Genomic DNA, 26,085 nt, shown 5'->3' with positions numbered 1-26,085 from the left:
ACGTAATTTTTGTGCTATAAAAGGACACCTGTGTGAAAACATCAACTGACTTCGTAGACTCTGGTGAGCTAGAATGTGAAGCTTCAGCAGTCTGGGAGTGATCCAAATCAAGAGGACAGGCTTGGAGGCTGTGGTGCTGGTTCCATTTTGACATCAATTTTTAATAAATGCCTACAGGTAGCTGCGATGCGATGTGTCAGCGCAGACGAGTCAAAAGACAAACACATGTTTCTGCTGTGGATTTTGTTCCAGAATGTTCAGTATTTCTATCACCTTTCCTTCCTTTTGCCTCTTTCCCCTGTTCGCTTGCCTTTCTCATTTTCTCAGGCTTTCTCTTATCTTTATCTCCGCACACTTGCTTCGCACCTGTTGCTTTTGTTTTCTCTTTCCCCCCTTCACAGCTTTGCATCTCTCTGTTTCCTTTTCATCTCTCTGTTCTGCATTCCTGCAGCTCTGCCTGGAAGCACTGGTGATGACCTTGGATGAGTACAGGAACACCGGCAGCGTTTTTGACGCTCTCGTCATCTCCTGCTTGCTTTTTTCCCCTCAGTTTACAAATCCTCTATCTCCATATATTCCCCATCTCCTGTATTTGTTTCTGTTGCTCTCTGAAAGTCGTGTTGAATGTGTGTAGCTCTGTCGCCGTAGCCCTTTAAGATGCTTTAAGCCTGAGGGGGCCCTGGCTTTACTTTGACTGTTTCTTTTGTGACCATTTATTTATTTACTTACTTTGTTGACTTGTACGTCTGCTGTCTTCTGTGATTTAAGAGACCTCTGTCCTGCTTTATCACACCTGTAATCAAGTAGCATGCTGGCCTTGAGCTCACGTTATAAATCTAGCCCTCCAGGGCACCTTCATGATTCAGCTGTGTTGGCAACCCTTGTAAAGATGAATATAAGACCTCAAACAAACAGACCGGAGAAGGATTAAAAATCAAACTAACATATATATGTTACCTCTTAAAAAAAACTAAATACCAGATTTTCAATTACTTATATTGTCAAAGTGATCAAATTGAATAGAATTTGCTATTCTGCTGTCAATACTTTGTACAACTTAGTCTTTAACATTTAACAGACAGACACATCTTTGATCAGCGTTGTCTCTTTCTCTTCATGTCAGGGAATCCTACGAGTTTTAGAATTTGAGTCTGAGAAGATCATTCAACAACGTTTATCTTTTTTGTCTTCTGAGCCATTTCTGTCTTGATTTGGTCACATCTTGTTAAAGAAAACCGAATGACAATGTCTTTTAAGTTGTACTGATGAGACCTCTAGATTTTAATTTAACACATTCTGCTATTTCATAGAGTTTAAGACTGCCAATCCCTCATTCAAGGCCTTTAGAACATTAGCATTTGTACATCATGACAAGTCCTTCACCATACTTCATGATAGAGATACGTAACCTTTGCTGATGTCTAATACAGCTTTAGTGTAAAAAGTTCAAACTTAGTCTCATCTCACCAGCACACAGTTTCAGTTTAAAGCTCCAGGAAAGCTTATCAAATTATTATTATTCATGTTTGTGCTAGTAGGACAGAACAAACTTTTTTCCTCGCATGACTGCCACACAGTTGCTTGCATGTAGTAAAGACATGCCAATCCCTCGTTCAAGGTCTTACTCTCCAAAAGTGAATTTTATGAACTTATTGTGTAAAATAAGGTATTTTTTATTTATTTAATCTTTATTTTACAAGATAAAAACCACTTGAAATTAACAATCTTTTTTCCAAGAAAGTCCTGGTCAAGAGGCAGCAACAAATACAACAGAACTGTTCAGTTCATAGAAATATAAAACCGAATTGTTATTTTTAATCATTTTTTTTTCATGATTGTGTCTCACCTATCATGTTTATGTCATAGCTCTATGTTCTTACTGTTGTGGAGAATCTGCTGCTATGGTGAACTTTATTAATAGCAGCTCTGCTCAGGACGTAGGTCTATGCAAGTGAGAAATCTGAAGAAAAAAAATCTATTTCCAATCAATAAGTCCATTAATGTCTAAAAAGCCAAAGTATGATTTATAGCTACAAAGCAGAGGCAGCCAAAGTTTCAAGCTCATTATTTTTTTGGCATCAAGTGTTAAACTGCGCCAAAACTCAGAGCCAGGAAATATTTTAGAATTTGTTCCAGAATCTGCGGTGAATGATTCGATTGTCAAGTTAAGTAAAATGTGCCTTAAGTTGTTGCTGTGTGAAAGAAGAGACGAGACAAAATACATGCTGTTCTCAACTTGAAACAACCATTTTAATGTTATCATAATCACACTTCAGATTAAACACGCAGAGTTACTTGACATCAAAAGGAGTGAAAACTTTGCGTTTCTGTATGTCCAGAAATTTCCCCAAGAAATCTGTGTGATTCCCCTTCAGTCTATTCTTGGTTGCTGCTGCAGCAACTGTACAGCAGCATCAGAGAAGACTCTCTGCACAGTTCCAGCTCACACAAGCAGAGATGAATCCTTACTCTGGATGAATGAGGATCTGCAGGAGTCTTATTTAGTAGTTTAAGTCGGTCTTTTTTTTCAGTGCAGGGCCAGGACACTGTTTGAGGAATAAAAACAGCTCAGTTGGAGCTCTGGTATCTGATTTTCAACTCCATGTTCAACCAAGCAAAACAAAGAGACACTAAGTTTCTTGTGTTTCAGAAAATCTTCTGTTTTGTTATGCAGCTGAAGCATTGTAACATATCTGGCTTAAATTCTTGTTCGGTGGATGAAAAATACATTTTCCTTTTACAGGGAAATTGTAGTCATCAGGTCTGGATTTTATAACAAACACCATCCATTTCACTTCGGCTACAGATTTAGGCTTTCAATTGTGTGTCAGCTCTTTTATATTTCATTAAGCTTACATAAGATTTTTAGTTTACACAAGAGGTTTTGGTTTCGACACCACAATTCACAGCATTTTGCATTTCGAATGCATTTAACTGATGCTTCTTGTCATCCAGTTTAACAAGTTTAAATAATTGATTTTCTCTTTGCCTGAGGGGGAAAGCAACAAAAACAAAAAAAGTGAAAACACTTAAACACCCAGAAATTTTCAAGGACAGTCTCAGTTACACTAAAATGTCTCCCACATTTCAAAGACATCTTGCTCATATTTATCAGATCTTCTGTCCCAAAGTGTTTCTGTCACATCATATGAGCAAACAGGCATAAGTGTGAACTCGCAGACCCACACCTGTCTGCATGACTCAGATCTGGAGCTGTGAATAATAGAAGAGCAGGCTGAGGTCAGACTGTTCAAATGTGGGTGTGAGTGTATGAGGAAGTCTTTGTCTTATCATAAGAGAAAGAGAAAAAAACAACTATCAGCCAAAAGAACTGGGTCAAGACACTGACATCATATATATATATGATGTCAGTGTCATATATATGTCATATATATATATATATATATATATATATATATATATATATATATATATATATATATATATATATATATATATATATATATATATATATATATATATAAAACACAAATAATTTCAACCTGCATGCTACTGAACTGAGGAAGAACAAATACAACAAATATGGAAGAGGGCACTGCTGGAAGTATGGACGGGTTAATACAGCAGAACCAATATAACCTAATATTGTTTTTTTTAAAAACCAATATTAGGTTAAGTTTTCCCTGCGTCTTTCCCTGGAAGACAGTTTTTAACCACAAGCGCTCTCACTTGAAATAAAATGACAAATCTTTGCTCCCATCTAGTGGTTATGATGTGTCATTACAGGTGACTGGTGCACTTCGCCCACAAACTGTGCTGAACCTTGTGAACTACAATGAGCTTAAAACTAAATGAAGATATATTGTCACTCAAAAATTAACCATTGTCACAAATTCTCAGTCTGAAAAGTTAATAATTTACTGCATGCATTAAACTAACAAAATGTGGAGATTTCTGTATACTTTGTATATAAAATTAATTTAAAAACATAAATTGACATGTTGATGGAAAAAAAAATTGAAAGCGATAATGAAGAAATAATCAAAATAATTTTTGACAAAGCACGATTACTTACTATAAATTACCTGAAAAAGGTTCAAAGTAACAGACTTAAATAAAAACACAAATAATTTCAACCTGCATGCTACTCAACTGAGGAAGAACAAATACAAAAAAACAAAGAGTACGAAGTGCGAAAACTGATCAAAACCCAAGTATTACCAGTAGCTCACTGGTTTCCTAAGATGGTTTTCGTTAAGCATAGTTGCCCAGCTGTGATCTAAGAGTGAAGAATTTTTGTTTTTGCAACACTCAAGTCACAGTTGCTTGCCATATGGAAGAGGGCAGTGCTGGAAGTATGGACGGGTTAATACAGCAGAATAATCTAAATTAAAATTAGCACCATTAAAATGTGGTGGAATTCATTCTGATTTAAAAGGCACAAAAGGTGAATATCTGCTTTTAAGGGGAATTTCAAAGTGTCTGATGTTGTGAAAGGGCAATTTGTTCCATAGTTTTGTAGCAGCAGCAAAGGTCCGGTCTCCCCGGGGGTTTTAACCTCGACCTCAGAACAGAGAGAGCAGGAGTGCTCTCTTCACTGATCTGTGATCTTGAAAGAGTGCGAACACAAAGAAGATCAAAGACGACCCAGAGAGATGGCTGATCTAAAGCCTCTAGCAGGGATAAAATCCTAAAATCATTTTAAAGACTGAGTTGTGCGTATCAGTTAGCAGCCGTTCTGCAGAGTTTTGAATAAACTACAATCAGTTTACCAAAGAAAAAAAAGAAAGAAAGAAAGAGAGAGAGAGAGAAAGAAGGAAAGAAAGAAGGAAAGGAAGAAAACATGACACCTCAATATAGACTCCTATAATAGTCAGGTTCACATAGAATGAAGGCAGCAATGGCTTTTTCACAATTTCTGAAACGGAGGAATGTCTTCACAAATGAGTACTCAAAGAAAAAACTAATTAAAGATGTAAAAAAACAAGCAAAACAGAGAAGTAGCATTACAGTCTGAGATCTCTGCTGTTTCAATCTGACTGCGTTTGTTCACATGATTCGATCAGTATCACTAAGAACTTTTGCTGCTGCAATCAAATGAGTCTCAGCAGAGAAGCAAAACAGATTCCGGCTTTATTTTAATCCGATCATTGTGCAGAGCATACAGACAGATACAAATGGGTTGTCAACAAAGTGCAAGTAAGAAATAAAATGAGGTGATGTTTGTGCATTTTATTGCATTTACAATGGCAACGTTACAGTCATATGAACACAGATGCTTAACTCATTCACACTAATTTGACCTGTTTATTGCTCTTATCTCGTCACAGCCCTGAACATGCAGCAGGAGTAAAGGGTAGGTTGACTGACATTACAGTTTCCAGGTGCAATTTGAGGCTGCAAACCGTACTGGTAAGAATGGGAAGCTTGGAGCCTGAGGTTGTTGTATTTTAATTGTTTTGTTTGTTTTTTTTAAATACAATAGGAATACACCGTAATAAGTTTTTGAATAAATCATAGACAGGAGAAGTTTTTTTTTTTTTTTTTTTTTTATGAGGTTGAGTTTACGAAGGTGTGCTGAGGTACATTTGCAGAGCAGGAGTAAAGATTAAAATAGTTCCCAGGATTGACACTGAGAGGAAGGCCCACAGGAAAATCCTGTCCAACACCTGAGCCACGAATTTCCAGTCCTGAACAACCTGCAGACACAAACACACACGAAGAAACACAGACAGATAATTTACTTCCCAAATATCACATTTCTTTACATAAACAACACTCAGTCTGGACTTTGCCACTATTTAGACAGGAGGCTGAAGCTCAAATGTAACTTCTTTTTAATGCGTGGAGCCACATTCCCTGCCGCCTGCCTGCCTGCCTGCCTGCCTCCGCACCTCTCGTATGAAGTGCTCCTTCTTGATGTGACGGCTGATGTAGCGAACGGAGCTCGTGGCTTTCTCCAGCATTGCCAGCCACGCTTGGTTCTCGTCCTCCTTCCCTCCGAACGCTCCTCCCTGCTGGCTGCCGCCGTGGCCGGGAACAGCCCTCCTCCCCGCGCCTCTGCGCTGCCTCAGCTCCGGGCTTCGCATCTCGATGTCTGGGAAGTGATATCTGAGGGGGAAGGGCGACAACACTGAAAAAAATAACTCTTTGGATTAACATAAAAAAATCATGGAAAGATTTTCCACCTGATTACTTTGCTTTATTTCAGCACTATGTAATTTTGTTACTCCGATTTAAAGGAAATGTGTTGGTTCAACTTAATTTATTAAGGTTATTCCAATTTAAAGCAAATGTGTTGGTTCAACTTAATTTATTAAGGTTATTCCAATCTAAAGGAAATGTGTTGGTTCAACTTAATTTATTAAGGTTATTCCAATTTAAAGGAAATGTGTTGGTTCAACTTAATTTATTAAGGTTATTCCAATTTAAAGCAAATGTGTTGGTTCAACTTAATTTATTAAGGTTATTCCAATTTAAAGGAAATGTGTTGGTTCAACTTAATTTTTGTGGTTGATTCAACTTATTTACTTTAGTTGGACCCAATGTAATTTAATAGAGCCAGCCTAACTAATTTTACACTGATAACTTCACACTACTTAATTAAGTTGATCCAACTCATGAAAATTAAGTTAGCTGAACAAACATGCTTCATGCTGAAAGAAAGCTATATAATCGTGTGGAAAATCTTTCCATGATTGAATTATGTTAATTCAAAGACATTTTCTTAAGTGCTATTAAATGAAGTGTTTTAAGACCACACTGAAAGAAGAAAGAACACTCAACAATGAGAAAAAGTACAACATGAACTGTATTTTCAAAATTGTTATCCATTTTCTTTTTACACAGCACAAAAAACAGCTGAGTTGAAAGTTGAAATAAACAACAAAAGGTCAGTTTTGTTTTTCCAGAAAAAAACTGGGCTGTGTTTAGCATAGATCAAATTCTTAACAACATAAAAAGTGTCAGTAAATTCGCTCAACTTTGCGAACTGTAACAGTTAAAATTTAGTTTTCGACTGCGGTCTTTGGAAAAACATGTAAAGATAGATTGCCCAAGTTGTTCATCACTTCCACCCCGTCCAGGAGAATCCCAACATCCTCAATGGCATCGCCAGGCTCTGCACTCTCCGGTCGAATAACGAAGATTCCACAGACGGTCTCGGCCATTTGTGCACCTTGATGATGGGAACATGGGTGGGGTATTGCGGGGGAGAGATTTCACATCTCATTAAATAAAAAAATAACTTTACACTTATTTGGCTGACTCAACAACAGCTAAGGTCCATCAAAGACCTGTCTGTGTTAATTGTGAGTCCAGTGGTAAGATTTCCCATTTAGAAAAGGTACCATATTTTCTACATTTTCACAAAAATCGTCTTATAATCCGGTGCACCTTGTGGTGCAGAAAATATGGTATATTGTCTCATATGGAAAAACATGAAGAGAAGGGATGAATCCCAAATAGGCCCCATATTCCATGGCCTGTTCTCCTCAATTGAAATGACAGTCTGAGGATCCACCACACAGACTGTCATTCTAAACCAGTCCAATTTATGTGCAAGTACAAAGCCCTGACTCTGTACACAAACCAAACATCTTATACATGAAGAACCTGTCTTATTTCCTGGATGGAGGAAATGTCATGACTATGTGTGGTAGTTATTTCCAAATAGATCAGTACTAACATCTTAGGTAAAGTTACTTAATATTTTTGTCTGCATATGAAACAATGCTGTTAGAAAAAAAGGTTCCTCTGACTCAAATTTAATACTTTTTATTATTAATAAATTAAGAATCTGTGTTACGATAGAAAGCCACAAAAGTGTGTGTGCATCCAATGTCCACTCTGCATTTACCTACATAATAACAGTACTGAAATTAAATAATAATAATAATAAAAAAACATTTAAATAGACTTATGTTTGGCCCCAGTGTTTAAAATCCACTAAACCTCAGACTTCAGAGTTTGTATGGCACCAGATGCTGAATTTACATCAGTCCAACTTTTTTCCAGGGAGTTTTAACAACCTGAGGAGGAGCAAAACTGTGACATTTATGGGGTCCGTTTTTTGTCTTGACAGCAGCTTTGTGACCCTTACACTGCTTCATGTGATGATAGCATGATTTCAGTACATCAATTACATAGAAACGTGACCGAACATAGAAAAAAATGTTTTTTTTAAAAAGTCTGATGATATTAATTTGCATCTTTTTATTTCGATTTTTATTTTGATTTAGACGGATGAAAATAGACTGAATCTTACCTTTTTCAAATTAAGCAGATCCAAATCAGGAATCTTCCCGCTTCTCTTGAAAGAACAGTTTGAAGTTTTCCCAGACACAAGATCTCGCGTGATCTCGCTAGCATCTCGCGTGATCTTCCGTAATCTCGCCAGTGTCTCGCGTGATCTCCGGGTCTCGCTAGACCCTCTTCGGCGGGAGATTAGTCTGACTACATTGAATCACGTTGTCTCAACTTGAATACATTTTATTAACGCTAGGTTGTTGAATTTTATGTTTATTTGACGTGATTTTGTCATATTTGCCTTTGAAATATAAAATAATTCTGTTAAACATGTTATTTTTTATAAATGCAATAACCACTTCAATTCAGTTGTGCTTTGACACAAGCATGGAGCAAGCAGGCAATAAATGTTAGAAAAAACGCTGATTAATTACCAGCTAACCATCACTTCATGTGATGTTAACACATGTTAGCCATTGACATGAGTACATAAATTACATAGTGTGAAGGTATCACTGTTAAATAAGTTGGTTTCAACTAAATTTGCATTCATCTTAATCAAGTAAAGTCAATTATTTGGTCCAAAACATTGCAAATTAGTTGGTCTGGTTCTATTAAATTACATTGGGTCCAACTAAAGTAAATAAGTTGAATCAACCACAAAAGTTAAGTTGAGCCAACACATTTGCTTTAAATTGAAGTAACAGAATTACATAGTGCTGAAATAAAGCAAAGTAATCAGGTGGAAAATCTTTCCATGATTTTTTTTATGTTAATCCAAAGAGTTATTTCTTTCAGTGTACATAGCAACACTGATATGTGCACAATCCTGCCAGGAAAATTTAGTATTCTCTAAACTGCAGCTGGCATTTTCCTGGCACGAAAAACAATCATCTCGCAGGGCCTCGTGTGATTTCCCATGATCTCGCGGGATCTGCCGTGATCTCGCTCGTCGCCTCCAGCACAAGATCAGTCTGGCTATAATGAATCGTGTTATCTCAACATGATTCAATTTCATAAACGTTAAGTTGATGAATTTCTTGTTTGTTCAACATGATTTTATCACGTTTTTGTTTAAAACATGAAATTATTGTGTTAAAAGTACATGATATTCTTTTATTAATCTAATAACCCCCTAAGTTCATTTTTTTGAGTGAACTACAGTCATTACTTTGGCGGGTTTAGAGAATCTACGCTATTGCTGGGAAATGAGACTGACACGGGATTTTTATTTAAGTTTTTGTTTCAAAAGCTGTGACTTTTCAGGTTTGTTTATAGATAAACAGTTAAGTATTTCAGTTTTATTTTCCCTATGTTCTACTTATCAGAAAACGGCATCATGTTGAGGTTGGCTTTAGATTCAGTAGTTTCGTAAAGGAGATCTTTTCTTTGGATTTTTATATACGATGGCTTTATTTTGTTTTTGTGCTTTGTTTAATGGCTAAGCTAGAACCTGCAATAAAAACAGTTTAGTCTAAAACTCAGATGTAAGAAAGTGACTATGCCAGAAATTGTCCTTTTTATTTTTCAAAGGAGTGTTAGCGTTTTCTAAAATACATCTCCGATTTCAGTATGTTTTCTTCTACCTAAATTATTACCACAGAACAGAAAAAAAACTAAACATACTTAAAAAAAAAACCCACACACATTACTGATGTTGTTCTGTAAAAACCCATTTGATCAATTGTTTTAACAAAAAAAATAAAAAAATCAAGTTAAGATGTTGGACTTGAAAGATGATTATTGTAATTGATAAATCATTTTTCAAATACTTTAACATGTCAATTATGTAAAAGTATTTTATTGTTCAGACGTTAAGATTTTTTAATAACAAAATTAGGGAACGCAGTGAGGAAACGGAAATATTTTTCATTTCATTTTTTTCCATACTCAACTAGGCCTGAACAATGATAAATTAATTCCATATTTTCCTAATTTTTTCACACTGTGTTGGAACCCTGCTAATAGAAAAAATAACTCTTGTCCAGGAGAACTACCTTTACCCAAACCAGTTATTATTTTTGTTTTGTTTTTATAATTTACATCAATTGTAAGAATTTCTCTTGATTTACGTAACAAAAAGTCTGCCATTGACATCTGTGGTCTACAATGCCGTGTTCAGAGAGTTATTTTACTATTTAGTGTAAATGCCAAGACAACAAGAGGAAAAGTTCAGTCTATTTAAGTTTACCTGTCGGTGTGGCCCCTCATACAGAGCAGCTTGGGCAGTCTCTGAAGAAACAGGCTCTTTACCCAGGGGGCCATGGGGTGGTAGGTGGCAGAGGAGCGATGATGAACATTAATCACAAAAACTGTAACAATGATTGAAAAGGTGACGAAGATCATGATGAAGAGGAGGTACTCTCCAATAAGAGGGATCACCTGTTAAAGCAGAAAATACAAAACAGGTTCAGACATAAATAAATAAATATGTTTACACATGCCAAACAGTCCAGAGAATTAGAAGCAGTAAATGATTATTACTTACTATTATTTGTGATTCAGTTTGTAGTTTATGCGTTACGTTTTAAAAGACTGTCTAGGAAATTTTAAATATAATTCATGACTTTATGTTTCCCCGGGTTTTAAATGAGGTGTGACATAGAAGCCTGCTTCCTTCGGTCATTCTTTAAAATTAGAAAGTCAAGAGAACAAGGTATTTATCTAAGGTGTTCTGTCTCGCAAGAATTTAGAAAAGACTTAAAAAAAAAGAAAAAAAAAAGACGGCTACACTCCATAACTCGCCTAAATCTGCAGTCGGAACACTGATGTGGAGCAAGTTTTGCATTAGACCAAGTTTTGTTTATTTCTCACGTCCTTCGAATATCTATCTTTTTTTATTTTTTAAAGTGAACACATCTTATCTCATTTTCAGATTGTGGAATTCATGCATATTTATTTTACTCAGTTTGATCATTTCTACCTCCAAATGCAAAGATTCCTGAACCTCATTCTATTTTGAAGACATGAACACACAAGAACAGCTTTCAGAGCTCATTTACGGTTTTCTTGGTAGCTCAAGACTAACATATTTTTGTCAGACCTGAACTAATAATTCTACATAGATTCAAAAATTGTAAAACAAAATTTGCATTTTGTGTTCTTAACTCTATCCTTGAATATATATATATATATATTTAAAGATCTTGTTTTCTTTAGCAAGTTTGAAACATTATTTTGTTGACTGAATGTATGATCACACAGTTTTATAATTTATAATGTAAACAAAAACCCTAATTATCCCATTTAAACAGCAACTTTCAAAACACACGACAAATGTTTTATTTAATGAAAACATACCAACTTAACATTTCTATCTCATCTCTTCTTTTCAAGCGTTCAGGAAAAAAATACTGCAGCTTTAAAAACACAATAATGCCAGTTGTTGTCCTTTTTGTCCTTTTTTAGGACTGTTGGAGGAGGGAAGTTGTCCTTTGCTATGATCTGTTTACTTAATAAGAGCGTTCAGCGTTTTTGGACAAGCAGCAGGACTGAGCAACCGAAACGGCACGCTAAATTTCAAACTGTAGAAAATGAGAGAGAATAGTTTCCTGTACAAACCTTTGAAGATGAAGGGATGATTTCTTCTATGACCAAAAGGAATACAGTGAGCGACACCAGCACTGACGTGGAAAGGGACAGCTTTTCTCCCTCGTCTGATGGCAAGTAGAAGACCAGCACGGTCAGGAAGGACAGGCCGAGGCACGGGATGATGAGGAAGAGCGTGTAGAACAGGGGCAGCCTCTTGAGGATGAAGGAGTAGGTGATAAATGGGTACCAGTACACTCCATCCCTCCTGCTTCCTTTCATTCCCGTGGCGTTGAGGATCTCCCATTCACCATTGTCAAAGAAGTCTTTGCGATCGACATGGTGGTCCACCAGGACCAGGTCCACCATGTGCCCATCGTAGGTCCACGAGCCGAACTTCATGGAGCAGTTCTGCCGGTCAAAGGGGAAGAAGGTGACATCCATGGTGCAGGAGGATTTGTAACTGGCAGGGGGAGTCCATGTTATGGTGCCATCCCAGCGCACTATGGCTTTAGTCATCAACGAACCTTCAAAACGACCGTCGGCACTTGGAGGATATGAGAAATAGACATGATTGTTTTCAATTGCATTGATTATGCATAGGTCTAAACGAGCTTCTGTCTGCTAACCCAGAGATAAAATCCTACGGAGTCACGATATAATTTTGCGCTGAGACAAAAATGTAAAACAAACATATGCAATATGACCTCAGCACTTTGCTCCAAATAGCACTGAAAAATATTCATACATATCACGCATATTGCAAGCATGATATGTAAATATTTTTATTTTGAAAGCTGGACCAAAGCTATTGAGAATTGGGAGAAAAAAAAAAACATCTGCGAAACGTAATAGTTTAATTAGATGTGCTATTTACTTCAGTGAATGGGATCTGCAAACATGACGCTCTTAGCTGGCTTACTCATGGTTTCAAAACAGAGTTTCTTTAATAAAAGTGATTGGTGATGCCCTTTTATGTTCCAGAAATCTTTCTAAACAGTCAAACTTTTCTTTCTTTAAAGTAAACGAAAAGTGTAGTACTCTCCTTTGGTCAGCAAGCTGACAGGCAGTGTGCAGCAATGGGGAGGAGGAAAAAAAGCAGGGGGCAACATTATGCATCTCTCTCTGTGCCTCTCTGCTCCACACAGCCAAAGTAAACTTGAGCCAATTCCTCTGGCATCCCATTAAAAAGACCGTAAGCCACATAAAAAGCACAATTGAATAAATAAACACTTTAAAAATCTGGATATACCTTCCCATGCCCAGAAGGATCAAATCAAATCAAATGCTTTAATCTTGCAATTGTGCAGAATCCAGTAGAACTTACTTTTCATAGAGAACAATGTCGGGTAGCCATATAGTCTCTGAAGGGACTCTGATCGACGTAATGCCCCCGTAGTCCTCCGGGTTCCACTTCAGCTTCACGTCAGTCCACTCCTGTTGAAATACGCAACACAATTATCAATACGTCACATTCAGTCAGAGGAGTCGATGGAGGACAAATTTAAATTGAGTTTTTGGATTTTCATTCCAGCAATTAAAAAAAAAAAAAAACACAATAAAAATCTAATTATATTTTGACTGGCAAGAGCAATTGCATTAAAAAAAAAAGATGAAAATCTGCTGTCTTAGCTTGGGGCAAAAACATAAAACTGACAAATGCTCAAGTCCATTTGTAGTCTGTGGTTAAAAATAATTATTTGTCAAATTGTCATAAATTCTCCACTATGTGGATGAAAGCTGTCACTCAGGTGACATTTAAAAACCCTCCCGAATTGGGCATCTGATTTCTGTTGAAATATAAAGCAATAAATACAAAATATGTTTACAAGGAGAACATGATTTTAATTAAAGTGTTAGCTGAGTTGTATTAGCAATTGTATGGATGTGAAACTAAGCTCTAATATATACTGTATGTATTTTTTTTTTTTACCTCTAAGTGAGAATATATAAATATTCACAAATGACTGAAGATACGTGTGTTTACGTTATGTGACTTGGATCATTTGTGCCAGGGAGTTTCTATTTAAAGGGGAAAAAATAACAGGCTGGAGAATAAAAAAGACTATACTCTTCACTATACTTGTGATCATACATTACATTAATTGTAAATGAAGACTGAAGATATTTTTGTTAAGCTTTACGCCTGATGTACCCTTGAAATGCTCCATGTACCACTCCTGAGCTTCCACCACTGTCAGTCAGATTAGCATGCATGTGTCTGAGGTCATCTAAATGATGTTAACAAGACAGTTTTGTTTCCTTTCGAGCAGAAGTAAGCAACATGCCTTTTGATTCGACTGCTTCAAACCAGAAACTAAATTCAGACTTGTGTTTATACCACAAATAGTTGTGACCCCCCTTTTTTTTTTTTCTTGTGAGTTTAAAAGGAGAATGGCTGAATATTATTTTCTTAGCGACAAAGACAGTCAGTGGGGAGTTGGTGCTCACTGCTTGTGTTGAGATTAGGAAGATCAAGGTGTGTTTTTGCTGTCAATCTCACATTGGGTGAAGCCCAAAATATCCTTTGATATTCTCTATTCTCTATTCATTTAGCTGCATCCTAATCCAGAAGGTGTTCCAGATTAGCTTCTAGCCCATGTGGTAAACATGACTTTGGCTCTATGTAGCAATGATCAAACTCACTGAATCGGTGCTTGGTAGTAAGCTACAGATCTGCTGTTGCTGCTGTTGAAATGTTGCTTAGCAAGTAACACTTTCCTCTGTCATTACGTCCTGGTAATGTGAACTAAAAACTCCAGCAGGCATTGCACAGGTGAATCCCCTTGCTTATGATTCACTCTAGGATCAGTAACTTCTTGTACTATTATCATAATCGAAATATTCAGTAAAGCTAAAAAAAAACAACACCCCACATAAATGGATTTAAAGACCTAACTTTTAGAATCATTTTTGTGAATCATATTATTGAAAAAGAGTCAATCAGTTCTTATCATCACCTGCCAGAGCCACACATTTGTAGTCATCAGCTGGTTCTTTTCGTCCTGCAAGAAAAAAAAAAAGAAAAAAGGAGCCCAGTTAGAGGAGATTAATAAAGCTGAAAGCGATAAGAGAGGCTAATGAGGAGCAAACTAGAAGCTGGAATAAAGTGAAGTTTATTGAAGGAGCTAATAAGCCTACAAGAGACTAATTTATGTTCTTGTTTTGCTTTAACCTCAGAAAGTAGAGTAAATATCTACCGAGCGATCTGTCTGTCTCGAAGATCACAACGCACTTGACATGCCTTCAGACAAAAAAAAATGTTCATAATCTTAAGAAACAACTGAAACACCCGGTGTGAGAAGGTCATCGGTTCCCTCTTTAGCGATGCAACCTCAGTGTCGCTCTGCTGACTTGTCCTTACCCTGCTGTCTTAAATGTACTCTTACTTTCTTTTAATATCAATGCAACAGATTGAATTTGTGTTTTTCTCTTTTTTTATTGCGTTTCTGAAAGCCAGTATGTCTGGCTCTGTGCTTTAGATTCTGTTTGTCTCTCTCTGTTAGTCTCCCGCCCTGCAGCTTGTTAAGACTGAGGGCTGGCATTCCCGAGACACTTTCCGTTCGAGGTCGCCTTTGAATTTGATTAAACTTGAATTGAAGTGGCAATAAATCAAGATGAAAAACAGATTAAATTGAACTTGGATTTGATTGTGGTCGGTTTACATTTTTTTCTCCCCTCCAATCTGCTCCAAGACACATTTTGAAGTGAAATAAAGCTGACTGAATAAATTTAATTTACCTAAATTGCTCTGACAAAGATACATTTTTAGTGAGAATACAACATACAGCATTTTAGGGTGGAGTTCGCACAGTTTCTAATTTTATCCACAGCCTGAGTGATTTTACATAGCAAGTGTAAACGTTGTGTTCTTCCTCTAAAATCTACCAAAGTTATAATGTAACTATGTTCTGCAAAAATAAATGGGAAAGGAGTTCAAATTTGGATCTGAGAAAGGTTCATGGCATAAAATAAAACTGAAACTGTCCAGTACGTGGCCCAGTTGTTTTTCATTCATATTCGTCAGTAAGTTGTTTCATTTGTTCAAAGATAAAAGAAAGACAAGAACCAACCGCAGATTTGGAGTTAAATACAACACTGATAAATTTAACAAGGAAAATATTAACAGTGTGATATTAAAAGTTTAGGACACTCGTGGTGATGTTTTCTTTTGCTACCAGTTGCTGTGAAATAATGATTTGACTTCAACAGACTGCTAAAGAAGATTCTTGATGCTTTAACATTTAACTTCAGGAGCTTTTAAGTCCTGTTTTCAAGTTGGACCTGACTTGTCCGGATGTTCATTGAATTTTGGTGCTTTTTTAAAAAATTATTATTAAGGTAGGAGTGTCAGAAATATTTTCATCTGCTGAATCTACCACTAAGTTGACGTTGCTGCAACGTCGCATAGGAACAGAGCGTCTCCAGAGTTCAATTAACCTTCCTGAGGGTCTCCTAGTGTCACTCAGCAGCTGATCGCAAACTGAGATCACAGACATCATTAGAAGTCTTTATTTAAAAAAAAAAAAAAAAAGTCTGTTCAAAGTAGCCTAGAAATACTGATTGTTGGAGCAAAGGTTCACATAAAATGTATATTGCTTGGACAGGACAATATATCTTCATAAAAGTTAAATGCCTCGCACTGTCCGATGTGAATAAAACCTGGAATTGACTTTAAATGCCAAGTCCTCACCACATCAACCAGCTGCGAGATCTTCAGTCCAAAGCGAACAGTGATGGTGTCGTTGGCATGACCGACGGGCCGCACCCACTTCTGATAACCTCTGAAGAGATTTCTCAGCAGGGAGTCTTCCATCACAGCCAGAGACAAGTTCTCCTGGGCTGCAAAACGGAAAGCAAGAAATACAAAAATGCTTAACTTAATACATATTTCTTGATTTAAATTATCTCAAAGGGAGCTGGGAGTTTTTTATTTTTTATTTTTTGCATTTCAAAACAATTTTGGTATTGACTGCTAAAAACAGAGTATGATTTAAAAACAACCAGCATCATGTAGACCAATGAATAAATACACCAGACAAGTTTGGGAGAAAGTGAAACAGAAGTTTCCAGGGAAGCAGCCAAGAGGCTCGGTGTTAATATGGAGGAGATCAAACCTGTTGACAGCAAATCTACCAGTTGTTCACTCCACAAATTTGGCCTTCATAGAATAGTGGTTGGCATCAGGCCGCATCTGAAAGAAGGCTTTGTGTGCATTTTGCCAGGTGACGCAGCAAAACATGTAGCAGAAGATCCCCATCGTCAGGAAAAGGCCAAACTGAACTTTTGCGAAACAACATGAGTGATGGAAGAGCAGCAAACATTAATTAACATAACCAACTCTTTATTTGCCTTCACAAGTAAGTGGGAGGATATGAGGTCATGTCCTTAGAATGAGCCTGGCAACACATAGACACACACACGCACACACACACGCGCGCGCACGGGCACACCTACACACACATCAACAATCAACATCAGACTCATGGCTGTTCATGGCCAAACGGATGTGTCCAAGTTCCCGAGAGCGGCAAAATGATCACGCTGACACAATCACCTCAGACAGATCCGTCGCCAGGGGAGATAAAAAGAGCTCAGAGCGTTCGGTGCAGTCAGCCACAAGACATGACTGTCAGAGTAAAAAGTGACACCCGCGCACTGCTGGGAAGACGAGCACGGAAGCCGCAGCGCTCTCGCTTCACTGGCCACCATTCATTTGCAAACAGCTGCGAGAGTTCAGATCCCAGAGGTGGGCACTAACAGGGAGCACCCTGCATAAATATAATGAAGCATTCTGTAATTCTGCCTCGGGCGACTTCACCAATCAGCTGGAAGTAGGTAAAATATGTAGGTATCAAATGGAAACTGAGGGCACCATTTATCTGCAGTTTTTCACTTAATGTTTTCTTTTTTTTTTTAAATGAATAATTCATAAAGTGTTTTATGTTTTTACTTACATAGGTGAGGCCTGGCAGATAGTTTAATAATGAAACAAAAAAAATAATAAAAAATTCTTATTACGCAGAATTCAGATGAAAATGGCAGTGGCATTCGCCGGTCGCTCGGAGCAGTATCTGGCATTTGAACATGAGCCACACACAAGACGAGCCTCCAATGCTAACGCGGCGGCTTTATGAGCTGGAAGCTCGGGGCCTTTGTCCACATAAGGAAGTGATGTTTGGCACGGCCTGTGGTGCAGCGTTGCAACAGAGGCCAATGGAAAGGAGAGGGGAACTTTAATTCAACAGCCTTTCAAATAAGGGCAATGCATCAGAGGAGTGGTGAGAGCTGATAAGGGAGGAGGGGAGGGAAGGGGTGAGGCAGACTGACCCAGAGCAATTCCCTCCAGCATCGGAGAGAAACAGGAAGACGGGGAAGGAGAGAAGCTGAAAGAAACATTAACTGGGGCAAGAGGAAGGAGAACAGACGGCAAAACTGATAGTAATTCCTCTATCGTTGCATTTGAACACGACACACTTTTTTTTTTTTCACTTTATGAGCCAAATCCTTCAGCAGAAAAAAAAAAAACATTAGGGGGCTCAGGTGCTGGGACCAAGGTGTCTTTGGGCAAACCACTGAGCTCTGAAGCCTAATCTCAGACGGGAGGCATAAAACCTGAATGCCTCCATCAATCTGTCGAACCGAGGGATTCAGTGATTCAGGCCTGCTTTCCATATATCTTATAGCAGATAAAGGTGTCAATGACATATTGAATCCCCTCCCCCATGTTTCTTTACGACGCAGTCCATCACACATTCAGACTAAAACTCTGACGATGTCAAACTTGACAAATTTTAAAGACGTCTTTTGACAAAGCGGAACGTGAAGCGCCGCAGACAAACGAGCAGACAAACGGCACTCAAAGCAGCGGTAGGTTAATTAGAAATATAATCAGCAATACATCAGATCATTAAACTCATTAACATGATTACCAAACTTTCAAGCTTTTTTTTACCTAAGACAATCAGCTGCATGCAGATGTCTGTTGTTTTGAACATTATGCAAAGTGAATGAGAGAAAAGGAAGCTTTTCAACAGCTGCTCAGAAGTTATCTTGAAAAAAAAATGATTTCAATTATTTTAAAGTGGTAAAATAAATTAATTCTCCAAATGGGGATTTTTTTTAAAAATACACCCAGTGTTGAATAAGGCATGAATGGGCAGATTTGTTGGTGAGTTCAGTCTATATTGTCCACAATAACATACATGGGAGCAAACTTTGGGCTTCAGGACTTCATAACAAAGAGAATGAAAAATGTGTAAATAGTTCCAGTCAGAGGTTTTCATACATTCATACATTAAAAAGTAGATCTAGACGAACGACTGAGAATTTATTGTGGAGTTTCTGAAATCCTGACAGCATAAAAATGAAACAGAATCCCAAGTACAGTCATTTAAAAAAAAGAAGCTTACCCTAGAACAGACTGTGTGATTGTGTGTAAAATTATATTAATGTATCAAATATTTCTATTTGACATAAATGTGATATAGGTGTGAATAATTAATTAACTCATTTAAAAAAACCTGAAATTACTTTTTACTTCTTATCTCATCAGTCATTTTATCCAATTTCCCCTCATCTGATGGTGACGCTGTGGCAACTGAAACTTGGTCAATTATTATTATTTTTTTTAAATACAATGATGCAAAGACAGTAGACGCAAAATGTAAGTTTATGCCAGTGGTGAGTTTATGTAAACTTTTGATTAGCATTGAACTTTTGCATATTGTATAGTAAGTCCCAGAGATCATTATGTGTTCCTGTACATTTCCCCACAGATTCAGCAAGACATTAAAATCAGCAAGTGTCTCAATGAAGATAATTTAAATGGCTAATTTTTGTTTTGATATCAGAAGTAAACAACCTAATGTTTGCCAAGTTCAAAAAAATTATTCAGATGAATGTAATTACCTATTAGATGACAGAGAAACATAAATGTGCTAAACAAAACAAAAAACAACCTAAGTACACTCCATTGTTTTAACTGGATCTCTGCCAATTATTCTTTACGTGAACAAAACAAAAAATAATCCTCAAGTAAAAGTAAAACATTCGTGGATCCTTTATCGTCCGTTTTCAAAAATCACATTGCTTCCTGTTCAGTGTGTGGAGCATGCAAAGTGAAAACACAGGCTGCGTTTCTTTCAGTTGCATCAGATTCACGCAGAGTTCGCAAAGAGCTGAAATTGGGTTTTCGCACAGTTTTCTTTCTATACAAAAAACACAGGAAGCAGCTTTGTTTCAGGACCCTCGTAAACAAAAACGCGGTAGCCCCATTAGTCCCAGGTCTGCATTCCTCCATGAGAGCCAGCTCTTTCCATTAGATCGAGGCAGATAGCAGCGAATGCGGTGCGTGTGCACGGCTGAGATATAGAGGAGGGTATTGATCACAATGTGCACTGTGGTGGAGGCTGAATCTCTGGTGGAAAATTATGATGCATTAAAGCGTGACTGTCTGTATCCACTTCCTGCATAAAAGCCCTCAGCTGGAGTATAACAGAGATTTGGCAGCGTCTGTGAGGGACGAGGCTTCGTTGCTGAATGACAGATGCAGGAGAGGCCCAGCATGCACAATTGCACCCTGCCTGCTTCTCAATCTGAAACACCCCATGTGGGGACACAGTAGCATGATCACCTTAACACTGCCACATCTGTTACAAGTGGAAACACAACGGGAAGCGCCACCGAGAGGGGTAAGAGAGAACAGCTTTCATTTTATACGTCAGGAGGCATAAAAATAGTTCAGCTTTGTGTTTTAGTCCTTTTTGCACACAGAGTGACTGACCACCAGGCGTGGATCGGTGTGAGGCAACTGGCATGACACGCTATTGCTGGATCTTTCTGGTGCCTTTAGAAAGATGACTGCAGGACAAATTGCAGGATTTAATGAAGTCTCTAAAGACTCTAAAATTCATCATTCCATGCTGTAGAAAACAGCCTTAAGGTTAAGAACTTTTCAACTTTTCAACAGCCAATATGCCCAGGCTGGACGATTCCTGAAAGCAGGACTGAACCCGTTGAGAATCAAAAGTCTGGACGTTATAGACAAAGACTACGTTTTATCTGACTGATGTGAGAGGGTGGAAACTAGCAGCAGGACGCATCTCACTGAAGTTACGCAGCAACACTAACTATTAGTCGTAGGGTGTACTGTTTTTTTTTTCTAAGATCTTTGTTGTTATCTTCAGTGCACATAAAACAAGGTGGTTCAATCATGTTTTTTTCCAGATATAAATAAAATAGTAAGCATCCTTTTGCAATAAGAACTGAGTATTTAGATTGTGTCAACCTTTGATCCCTGATGAGGCAAAAGTGCACAAAGAGCACAGACAGAAGGAAACATGACAAAAGCTGGCATGTGCTAGAGGCAGATTAATTTCAGTCAAATCTAAATTAGCCAATGAGATTTGATCTTCTTGAACAGACATATAGAGGCCACATCTGATCGAGATTCTCCACATCTGTCTGTAGCTAGACGCTCTTAGGCTAATGCAGAAAAAAAAATGTCAACACCAGGGAACAGAACAAACATACCTAAATTATTAAGAAAGTTTATATCTATGGTAATAAAAGAAAATGTACATTAATATCTTCTCAAAGACATATCCCTATTTGCAGTTTTCTACATGACATTTTTTTTTAAATATAAAATTTATTCAGTTTAGTTTATCACACAAGCAAGCCTACCTTCCTAAACCAGACCTTTACCTTCCACAACAAAGCTTTTGAGAGATGAATCTCTTTATTGTATGAGGGATTTCATTTCCCTCCGTAGTTCCTGCGCTTATTATTACATACTTTATTGTTTCCGTACTGTTCTCCTCGCAGCTCATCATGTGCCACGCGTCCCAAGGGAGGCGCTGCGCACTCACTCTTTAATAAATGATGAATGCGCTCCTGTTCACTGATCCCAGCAGTTTGTCCCGCTCGATTATGAAGTATAATTTCCTCTGGAAATTATAAAACGACTCGCCAAGTAGTAAACCCCGCTCTTAAATAGTGCGCAGTGGGCAGAACGTGCTAAAGACTCTCCAATTAGACTTAATAACGAGGCTGACGTGACGTTTTGCGCTTGTTGTCGCACAGAACGACTCCAAGTCGTCCTCGGCACCGTGCCCTGCTGTAATGTCATATCGCACCATCGCCGGTGTACATCAAGACGCGCTCTCCAGATTTCTCACCTTGCGCAGCAGCCTCTCCAAGAGCCAAAGAGACCCACAGCACCGCAGCCGCAAACTTCATGCTTTGTCCCGTCTTCAACAATGGATCAGAATGTTCTGCGTCTCCTCAGCAGCCATGTGGGACCCCCCCCAGGTGAATCCCGCTTCAAATGATATATGATGAAGGACGGCAGCTTGTTGGTGGCTTTTTGCACAGCGCGCCCCACCTTCCTGCTGTGGTGTTGGTCCGTCCTTTCCTTTCCGCTCTGCGTTGCCCGCTGCGCTTCTCTGCAGCTTCTTCTGCGTGAGTCCAGGCAGCTTGGAGCTCCGGAGCCGATCGAGCCGACGGGCTGGAGGCGGGACAGACCAGTCACAGGGTGTGGAGGGAGGACACATCTGATCTGCCCCACATCCAAAGGGTGGATTGCTTTCATCAACGTGGAAAGAAATGAAACAAGTTGGAGCTGAATTTAATACGATCACTTTGAAAGTGAAGTTTTTGAGTAACTGATTTATCAGTTATGACGCGATGAACCTTCGTTTTATTTAATTTTTCCTGGTTTCTTTTGATAAATCACGATGGACCCATTGTGGGAACATCATACAACATTATAGGGTTGCACCAATTGCAGTATTCTGGCCGATCGCCGATCCCCGAGCCTTAAAAAGCTCGACCTGCCAGTTCCAAGGTTTTTATTGATACACAGTAAAAACTGCTGGGTTAAAAATAACCCAATACGTAACCCAGCGCTGGGTCAAATATGGACCGACCCAACGCTGGGTTGTTTTAACCCAACTGGGTTGGGTTGAGGGTTTGACCCAGCACATTGGGTCATGGCAACTAACCAAACGTTGGGTTAAATTGACTTGTTTAAATTGGTTAAATTGACCCAAAATTGGGTTGAAATTCATAACCCAACACAAGGGTTATTATACCACTATAGTTGGGTTAAAAAAAATTATTTTAAATTTCACTATATAAAAAAAGGATTAAAAGACATATGAATTTAAAGCTTCTTTTATTTCCACATGATACATATATAGAGCCAGCAGATTTCATTTACAAAAGTTACAAAACATAAGTAGTTAAATCACTTCAATTCATTTGGCTACAACTCCAGAAGTATCTGTTACTCCACATTAGAAAACATTTAATGAAAAAAAGTCTGTTTTAAAGCAAACTACAAGTAAACCTTTCAGCCATTAAACAAGGAGCATTTTTAACGACACTTTAGCATTTTGCCTGTCTCCCTGCATGAGGACATATGGGTTCCATGTTGTCACATTTTGTAGATGCACCACCAGGTTTGTCCCAACCTGATGCAGAGAGAAGACAGAAAATAACAGGCCATTAGTGATGAACTTATATAAACAGCAAACAATTTGAGCATAATTCAGAGATGAATGTTGACTTACAGGCTGGATATCAATGAAACCTTCTGAACTTCCAGGTTGATGGATCTGAAACTCTTCTCCCAAATGTGTAAGGTGGAACAGGGAGGAGAACTGGGAGCAGCTGCAGGGCTACATCATCTTGTCTGCATGGCAAACATAAGCTTGTGTTAAAATGTTAAATGTTAACAGTTTATAAACATATCTTCAGCTTCAATACCTTAAGGGAGAAAATTCATGTTGTTGAGAAGATGGCCGCTCCTTTCTCTTCTTGGCCATACAAAAGATCTTCGTTGAGAACAAGAGAGAGAAGCACAAAAACAGGCCATTAGTGAATTTAAAGGTAAAGGGATACATTCTCAAAAACTAATTTCTGACTGATTCTAGTTTAACACAAAACCTCACTATTGAATGTGATGCACTTATTTAAACGATCTGAGCATTATTCAGAGATGAAGGTTGACTTACAGGCTGGATATCAATGAAAACATCTGAATTTCCAGGTTGATGGATCTGAAACTTCTCCCAAATTAGTAAGGTGGAGCAGGAAGGGGTACTGGCAGCAGCTGCAGGACTACATCACCTTCTGTATCAAACATAAGTTAGTGTTAAAATGTTGCAGTAACTAGAAAGCATGAAAACATTTTAGAGAACATTTCTTCTGAGCTTCAATACCTTGAGGGAGCAGACTCATGTTCTTGGTCATGCAGAAGGTCTTCGTTGAGAACGAGGAGTTTGGGTTTCGCTTAATTCTCCTGAAGATCCTGGATGTAAAATTACAAAATCTATCAGAAAAGACAAAATCACAAATCAAACTTTAAGAATGACTGAAATCTTATAGCTGCAAATAACTTGTAATTAGCCAGCAATTTCAAATGTTCAGAGTAATTTTATGTTCCTAAAAATAAATATAGCACTTAATAAAATAAAATGACACATATAATTTAATTTAGAAGTAAAACTTAACACAAACTTAGTGCTGAATAACTTTCAGCACCAACTTTAAATAAATGTATTTGTAATTAATAGTAACAATAATAATAAAATGAGCAAACATTAACATTAGATATTGTATTAGTTTTGCTTTTAATTCGTTGCCGAAAACCAGCGGGAGTTTGAAAGCAATGTGCCGGGAGACGGTCGTTCTCTTTCGGCTTAACGAGCCGCTCCGCCCGGTCAACTGACGGAGCGGGCGAGACGAGCCGGCGGCTGGAGGGGAGCGATAAGTCCGAACACGTCCGAGCATGTTTGTAATTAAACTATATGTTAATAAACCGAGCGCATAATTCAGGTTTACACAACTAATTTATCGCCTAATAACTTTGCAAAAGTTATTTTATTTTCAAAAAGCATAATATACCCACATTATTAAAGCTCTGCTCGCTCTCCTCCGCCATTACTGCTGGTGTTCGAACACGTAGCCTCAGCCCGCTGAGGATGCGCGCGCATATTGCAAAAATCAGGGGACAAACCGTCAACTACCTTTTCTTTTAAAACTAAATCGATTTTTAAAAATTTGACTATGTTAAGTTACGAACAAATATGATTGAGGTTATATTAAAAACTGAATTTAATTTACTTGACAAATTGTGCCCTTCCCCTTCATCTATTTTTCCCCAACATCCGTGTTGTAGCAACACCGAAGCTCTTTGTCAGAGCAACCTGCCATAATAAACATTTCAAATAACCATAAAAATAAATATCAAACATGTTTGAAATAAATTCAATTTATGTATAAAATTCTATTAACGTTGAAACTTTATCTTCTTTTTACTTACCATGTCTTATTTCAAAGTAGAGGAGAAGTCCGATATGCAACGTTCACAGTCATGTTGAAAATGGAGGCTTGTGAAGAGGGGCGTGGCTTCTTCCAAGTTTCATCTTTAACCCAACCGTTTGGGTAAATCTACCCACCCAACTCCTGGCCCAACAGAAGTGTGCAAGATGTAGACTTCCGATAAATTTCTGACCCAACTCATGAGTTATGAATTTTGACCCAATATTTGGTCAAACTAACCCAACCTATGACCCAACAGCTTCAACCCAGAAATTGGGTTATGAAAATAACCCAGCATTTTTTACTGTGTACCATTTTTGCCGAAAGTCACAGAGTTGGTGACGGTGGCTGATGACTGCAAATGTGCAAACATGACCCGGTGGGCCGGTCAGTCATTTAAATCTCTCCCACAGGTGAGCAGAAGAGGACAAAGGTTGATTGTTAGACCTTTGCTGAGATACATATTAGGGGAAAAGATCGGCTTCACATGAAAGTATCGGCCAGTCGCCGATCTCCCAAAATGAAGGAAATTGGCGCTGATAAATTAGCCAGTCGATAAATCGGTGCACCACTACGCAACACAGGACGTTTCAGTACAGTTAACTAAATCGATACACGACAGTACAGCTGTGAGAAAACACTCTTTTTGCTCCTAAAAAGAGTTTTCCATCTATGTTTTGTAAATTATTTTGGTTGGGATTCATATGAAAAGTTGTCATGGTAAAACTAAAGTGCCTTGCAAAAGTATTAATACTCTTGAAAACTTAATTGATACCCAGGAACTGTGAACATTTGCTTTCAAGTCTTGCCACAGGTTGCTAGCTCAGTCATTCTACATTCTACTTATGGACAGAAGCACTTCCTTCCATATGTTTGCTGTGCCCCTTTTATATCTTTGAGAGAACTTCAAATGGCTTTCCTTCCACAACTTTCTCTTCTATAAAGGCCAGACTTGTTGACTGCTATTGGCTTCAGATCCTCCAGTTTCTTCAACGTTGCTGAGAAAATACATTTCTTGAA

At 38.0% G+C, this 26,085-nt stretch overlaps 1 protein-coding gene and 2 long non-coding RNA genes across 6 annotated transcripts; all 3 read right to left on the bottom strand.

Annotated features, from left to right (window-relative positions):
- Window positions 1–5,070: 5,070 nt before the first annotated feature.
- On the bottom strand, window positions 5,071–22,183 carry LOC106906626 (neuronal acetylcholine receptor subunit non-alpha-3-like). The gene is made up of 8 exons (XM_014971966.2): window positions 21,918–22,183; window positions 16,430–16,578; window positions 14,697–14,741; window positions 13,064–13,173; window positions 11,770–12,283; window positions 10,400–10,590; window positions 5,856–6,072; window positions 5,071–5,660 (listed from the first exon to the last, which is right to left on the bottom strand). The coding sequence occupies exons 1-8, from the start codon at window positions 21,976–21,978 to the stop codon at window positions 5,526–5,528; spliced, it is 1,422 nt and encodes a 473-aa protein (XP_014827452.1). The 5' UTR covers window positions 21,979–22,183; the 3' UTR covers window positions 5,071–5,525.
- On the bottom strand, window positions 6,755–9,069 carry LOC148161066 (uncharacterized). Its single transcript, XR_015766020.1, has 2 exons — window positions 8,228–9,069; window positions 6,755–7,138 (listed from the first exon to the last, which is right to left on the bottom strand). It is a non-coding gene; the product is annotated as an uncharacterized LOC148161066 (long non-coding RNA).
- Window positions 22,184–22,898: 715 nt separating the features above from the next.
- Window positions 22,899–25,372, bottom strand: LOC148161065 (uncharacterized). 4 transcript variants are annotated; one of them, XR_015765965.1, is made up of 6 exons: window positions 25,067–25,372; window positions 23,964–24,073; window positions 23,757–23,874; window positions 23,509–23,576; window positions 23,313–23,434; window positions 22,899–23,213 (listed from the first exon to the last, which is right to left on the bottom strand). It is a non-coding gene; the product is annotated as an uncharacterized LOC148161065 (long non-coding RNA). The 4 variants fall into 4 exon arrangements; XR_015765995.1 differs by having other exon boundaries at window positions 23,964–24,052; XR_015765972.1 differs by lacking the exon at window positions 25,067–25,372 and adding an exon at window positions 24,653–24,716 and having other exon boundaries at window positions 23,964–24,052.
- Window positions 25,373–26,085: the final 713 nt, after the last annotated feature.

The sequence above is a fragment of the Poecilia mexicana genome, unplaced genomic scaffold, assembly GCF_051168715.1.
Source record: "Poecilia mexicana isolate PSO_F unplaced genomic scaffold, ASM5116871v1 scaffold_1, whole genome shotgun sequence".
Taxonomy (NCBI): domain Eukaryota; kingdom Metazoa; phylum Chordata; class Actinopteri; order Cyprinodontiformes; family Poeciliidae; genus Poecilia; species Poecilia mexicana.
This window is presented reverse-complemented; position numbering and strand designations above follow the sequence as displayed.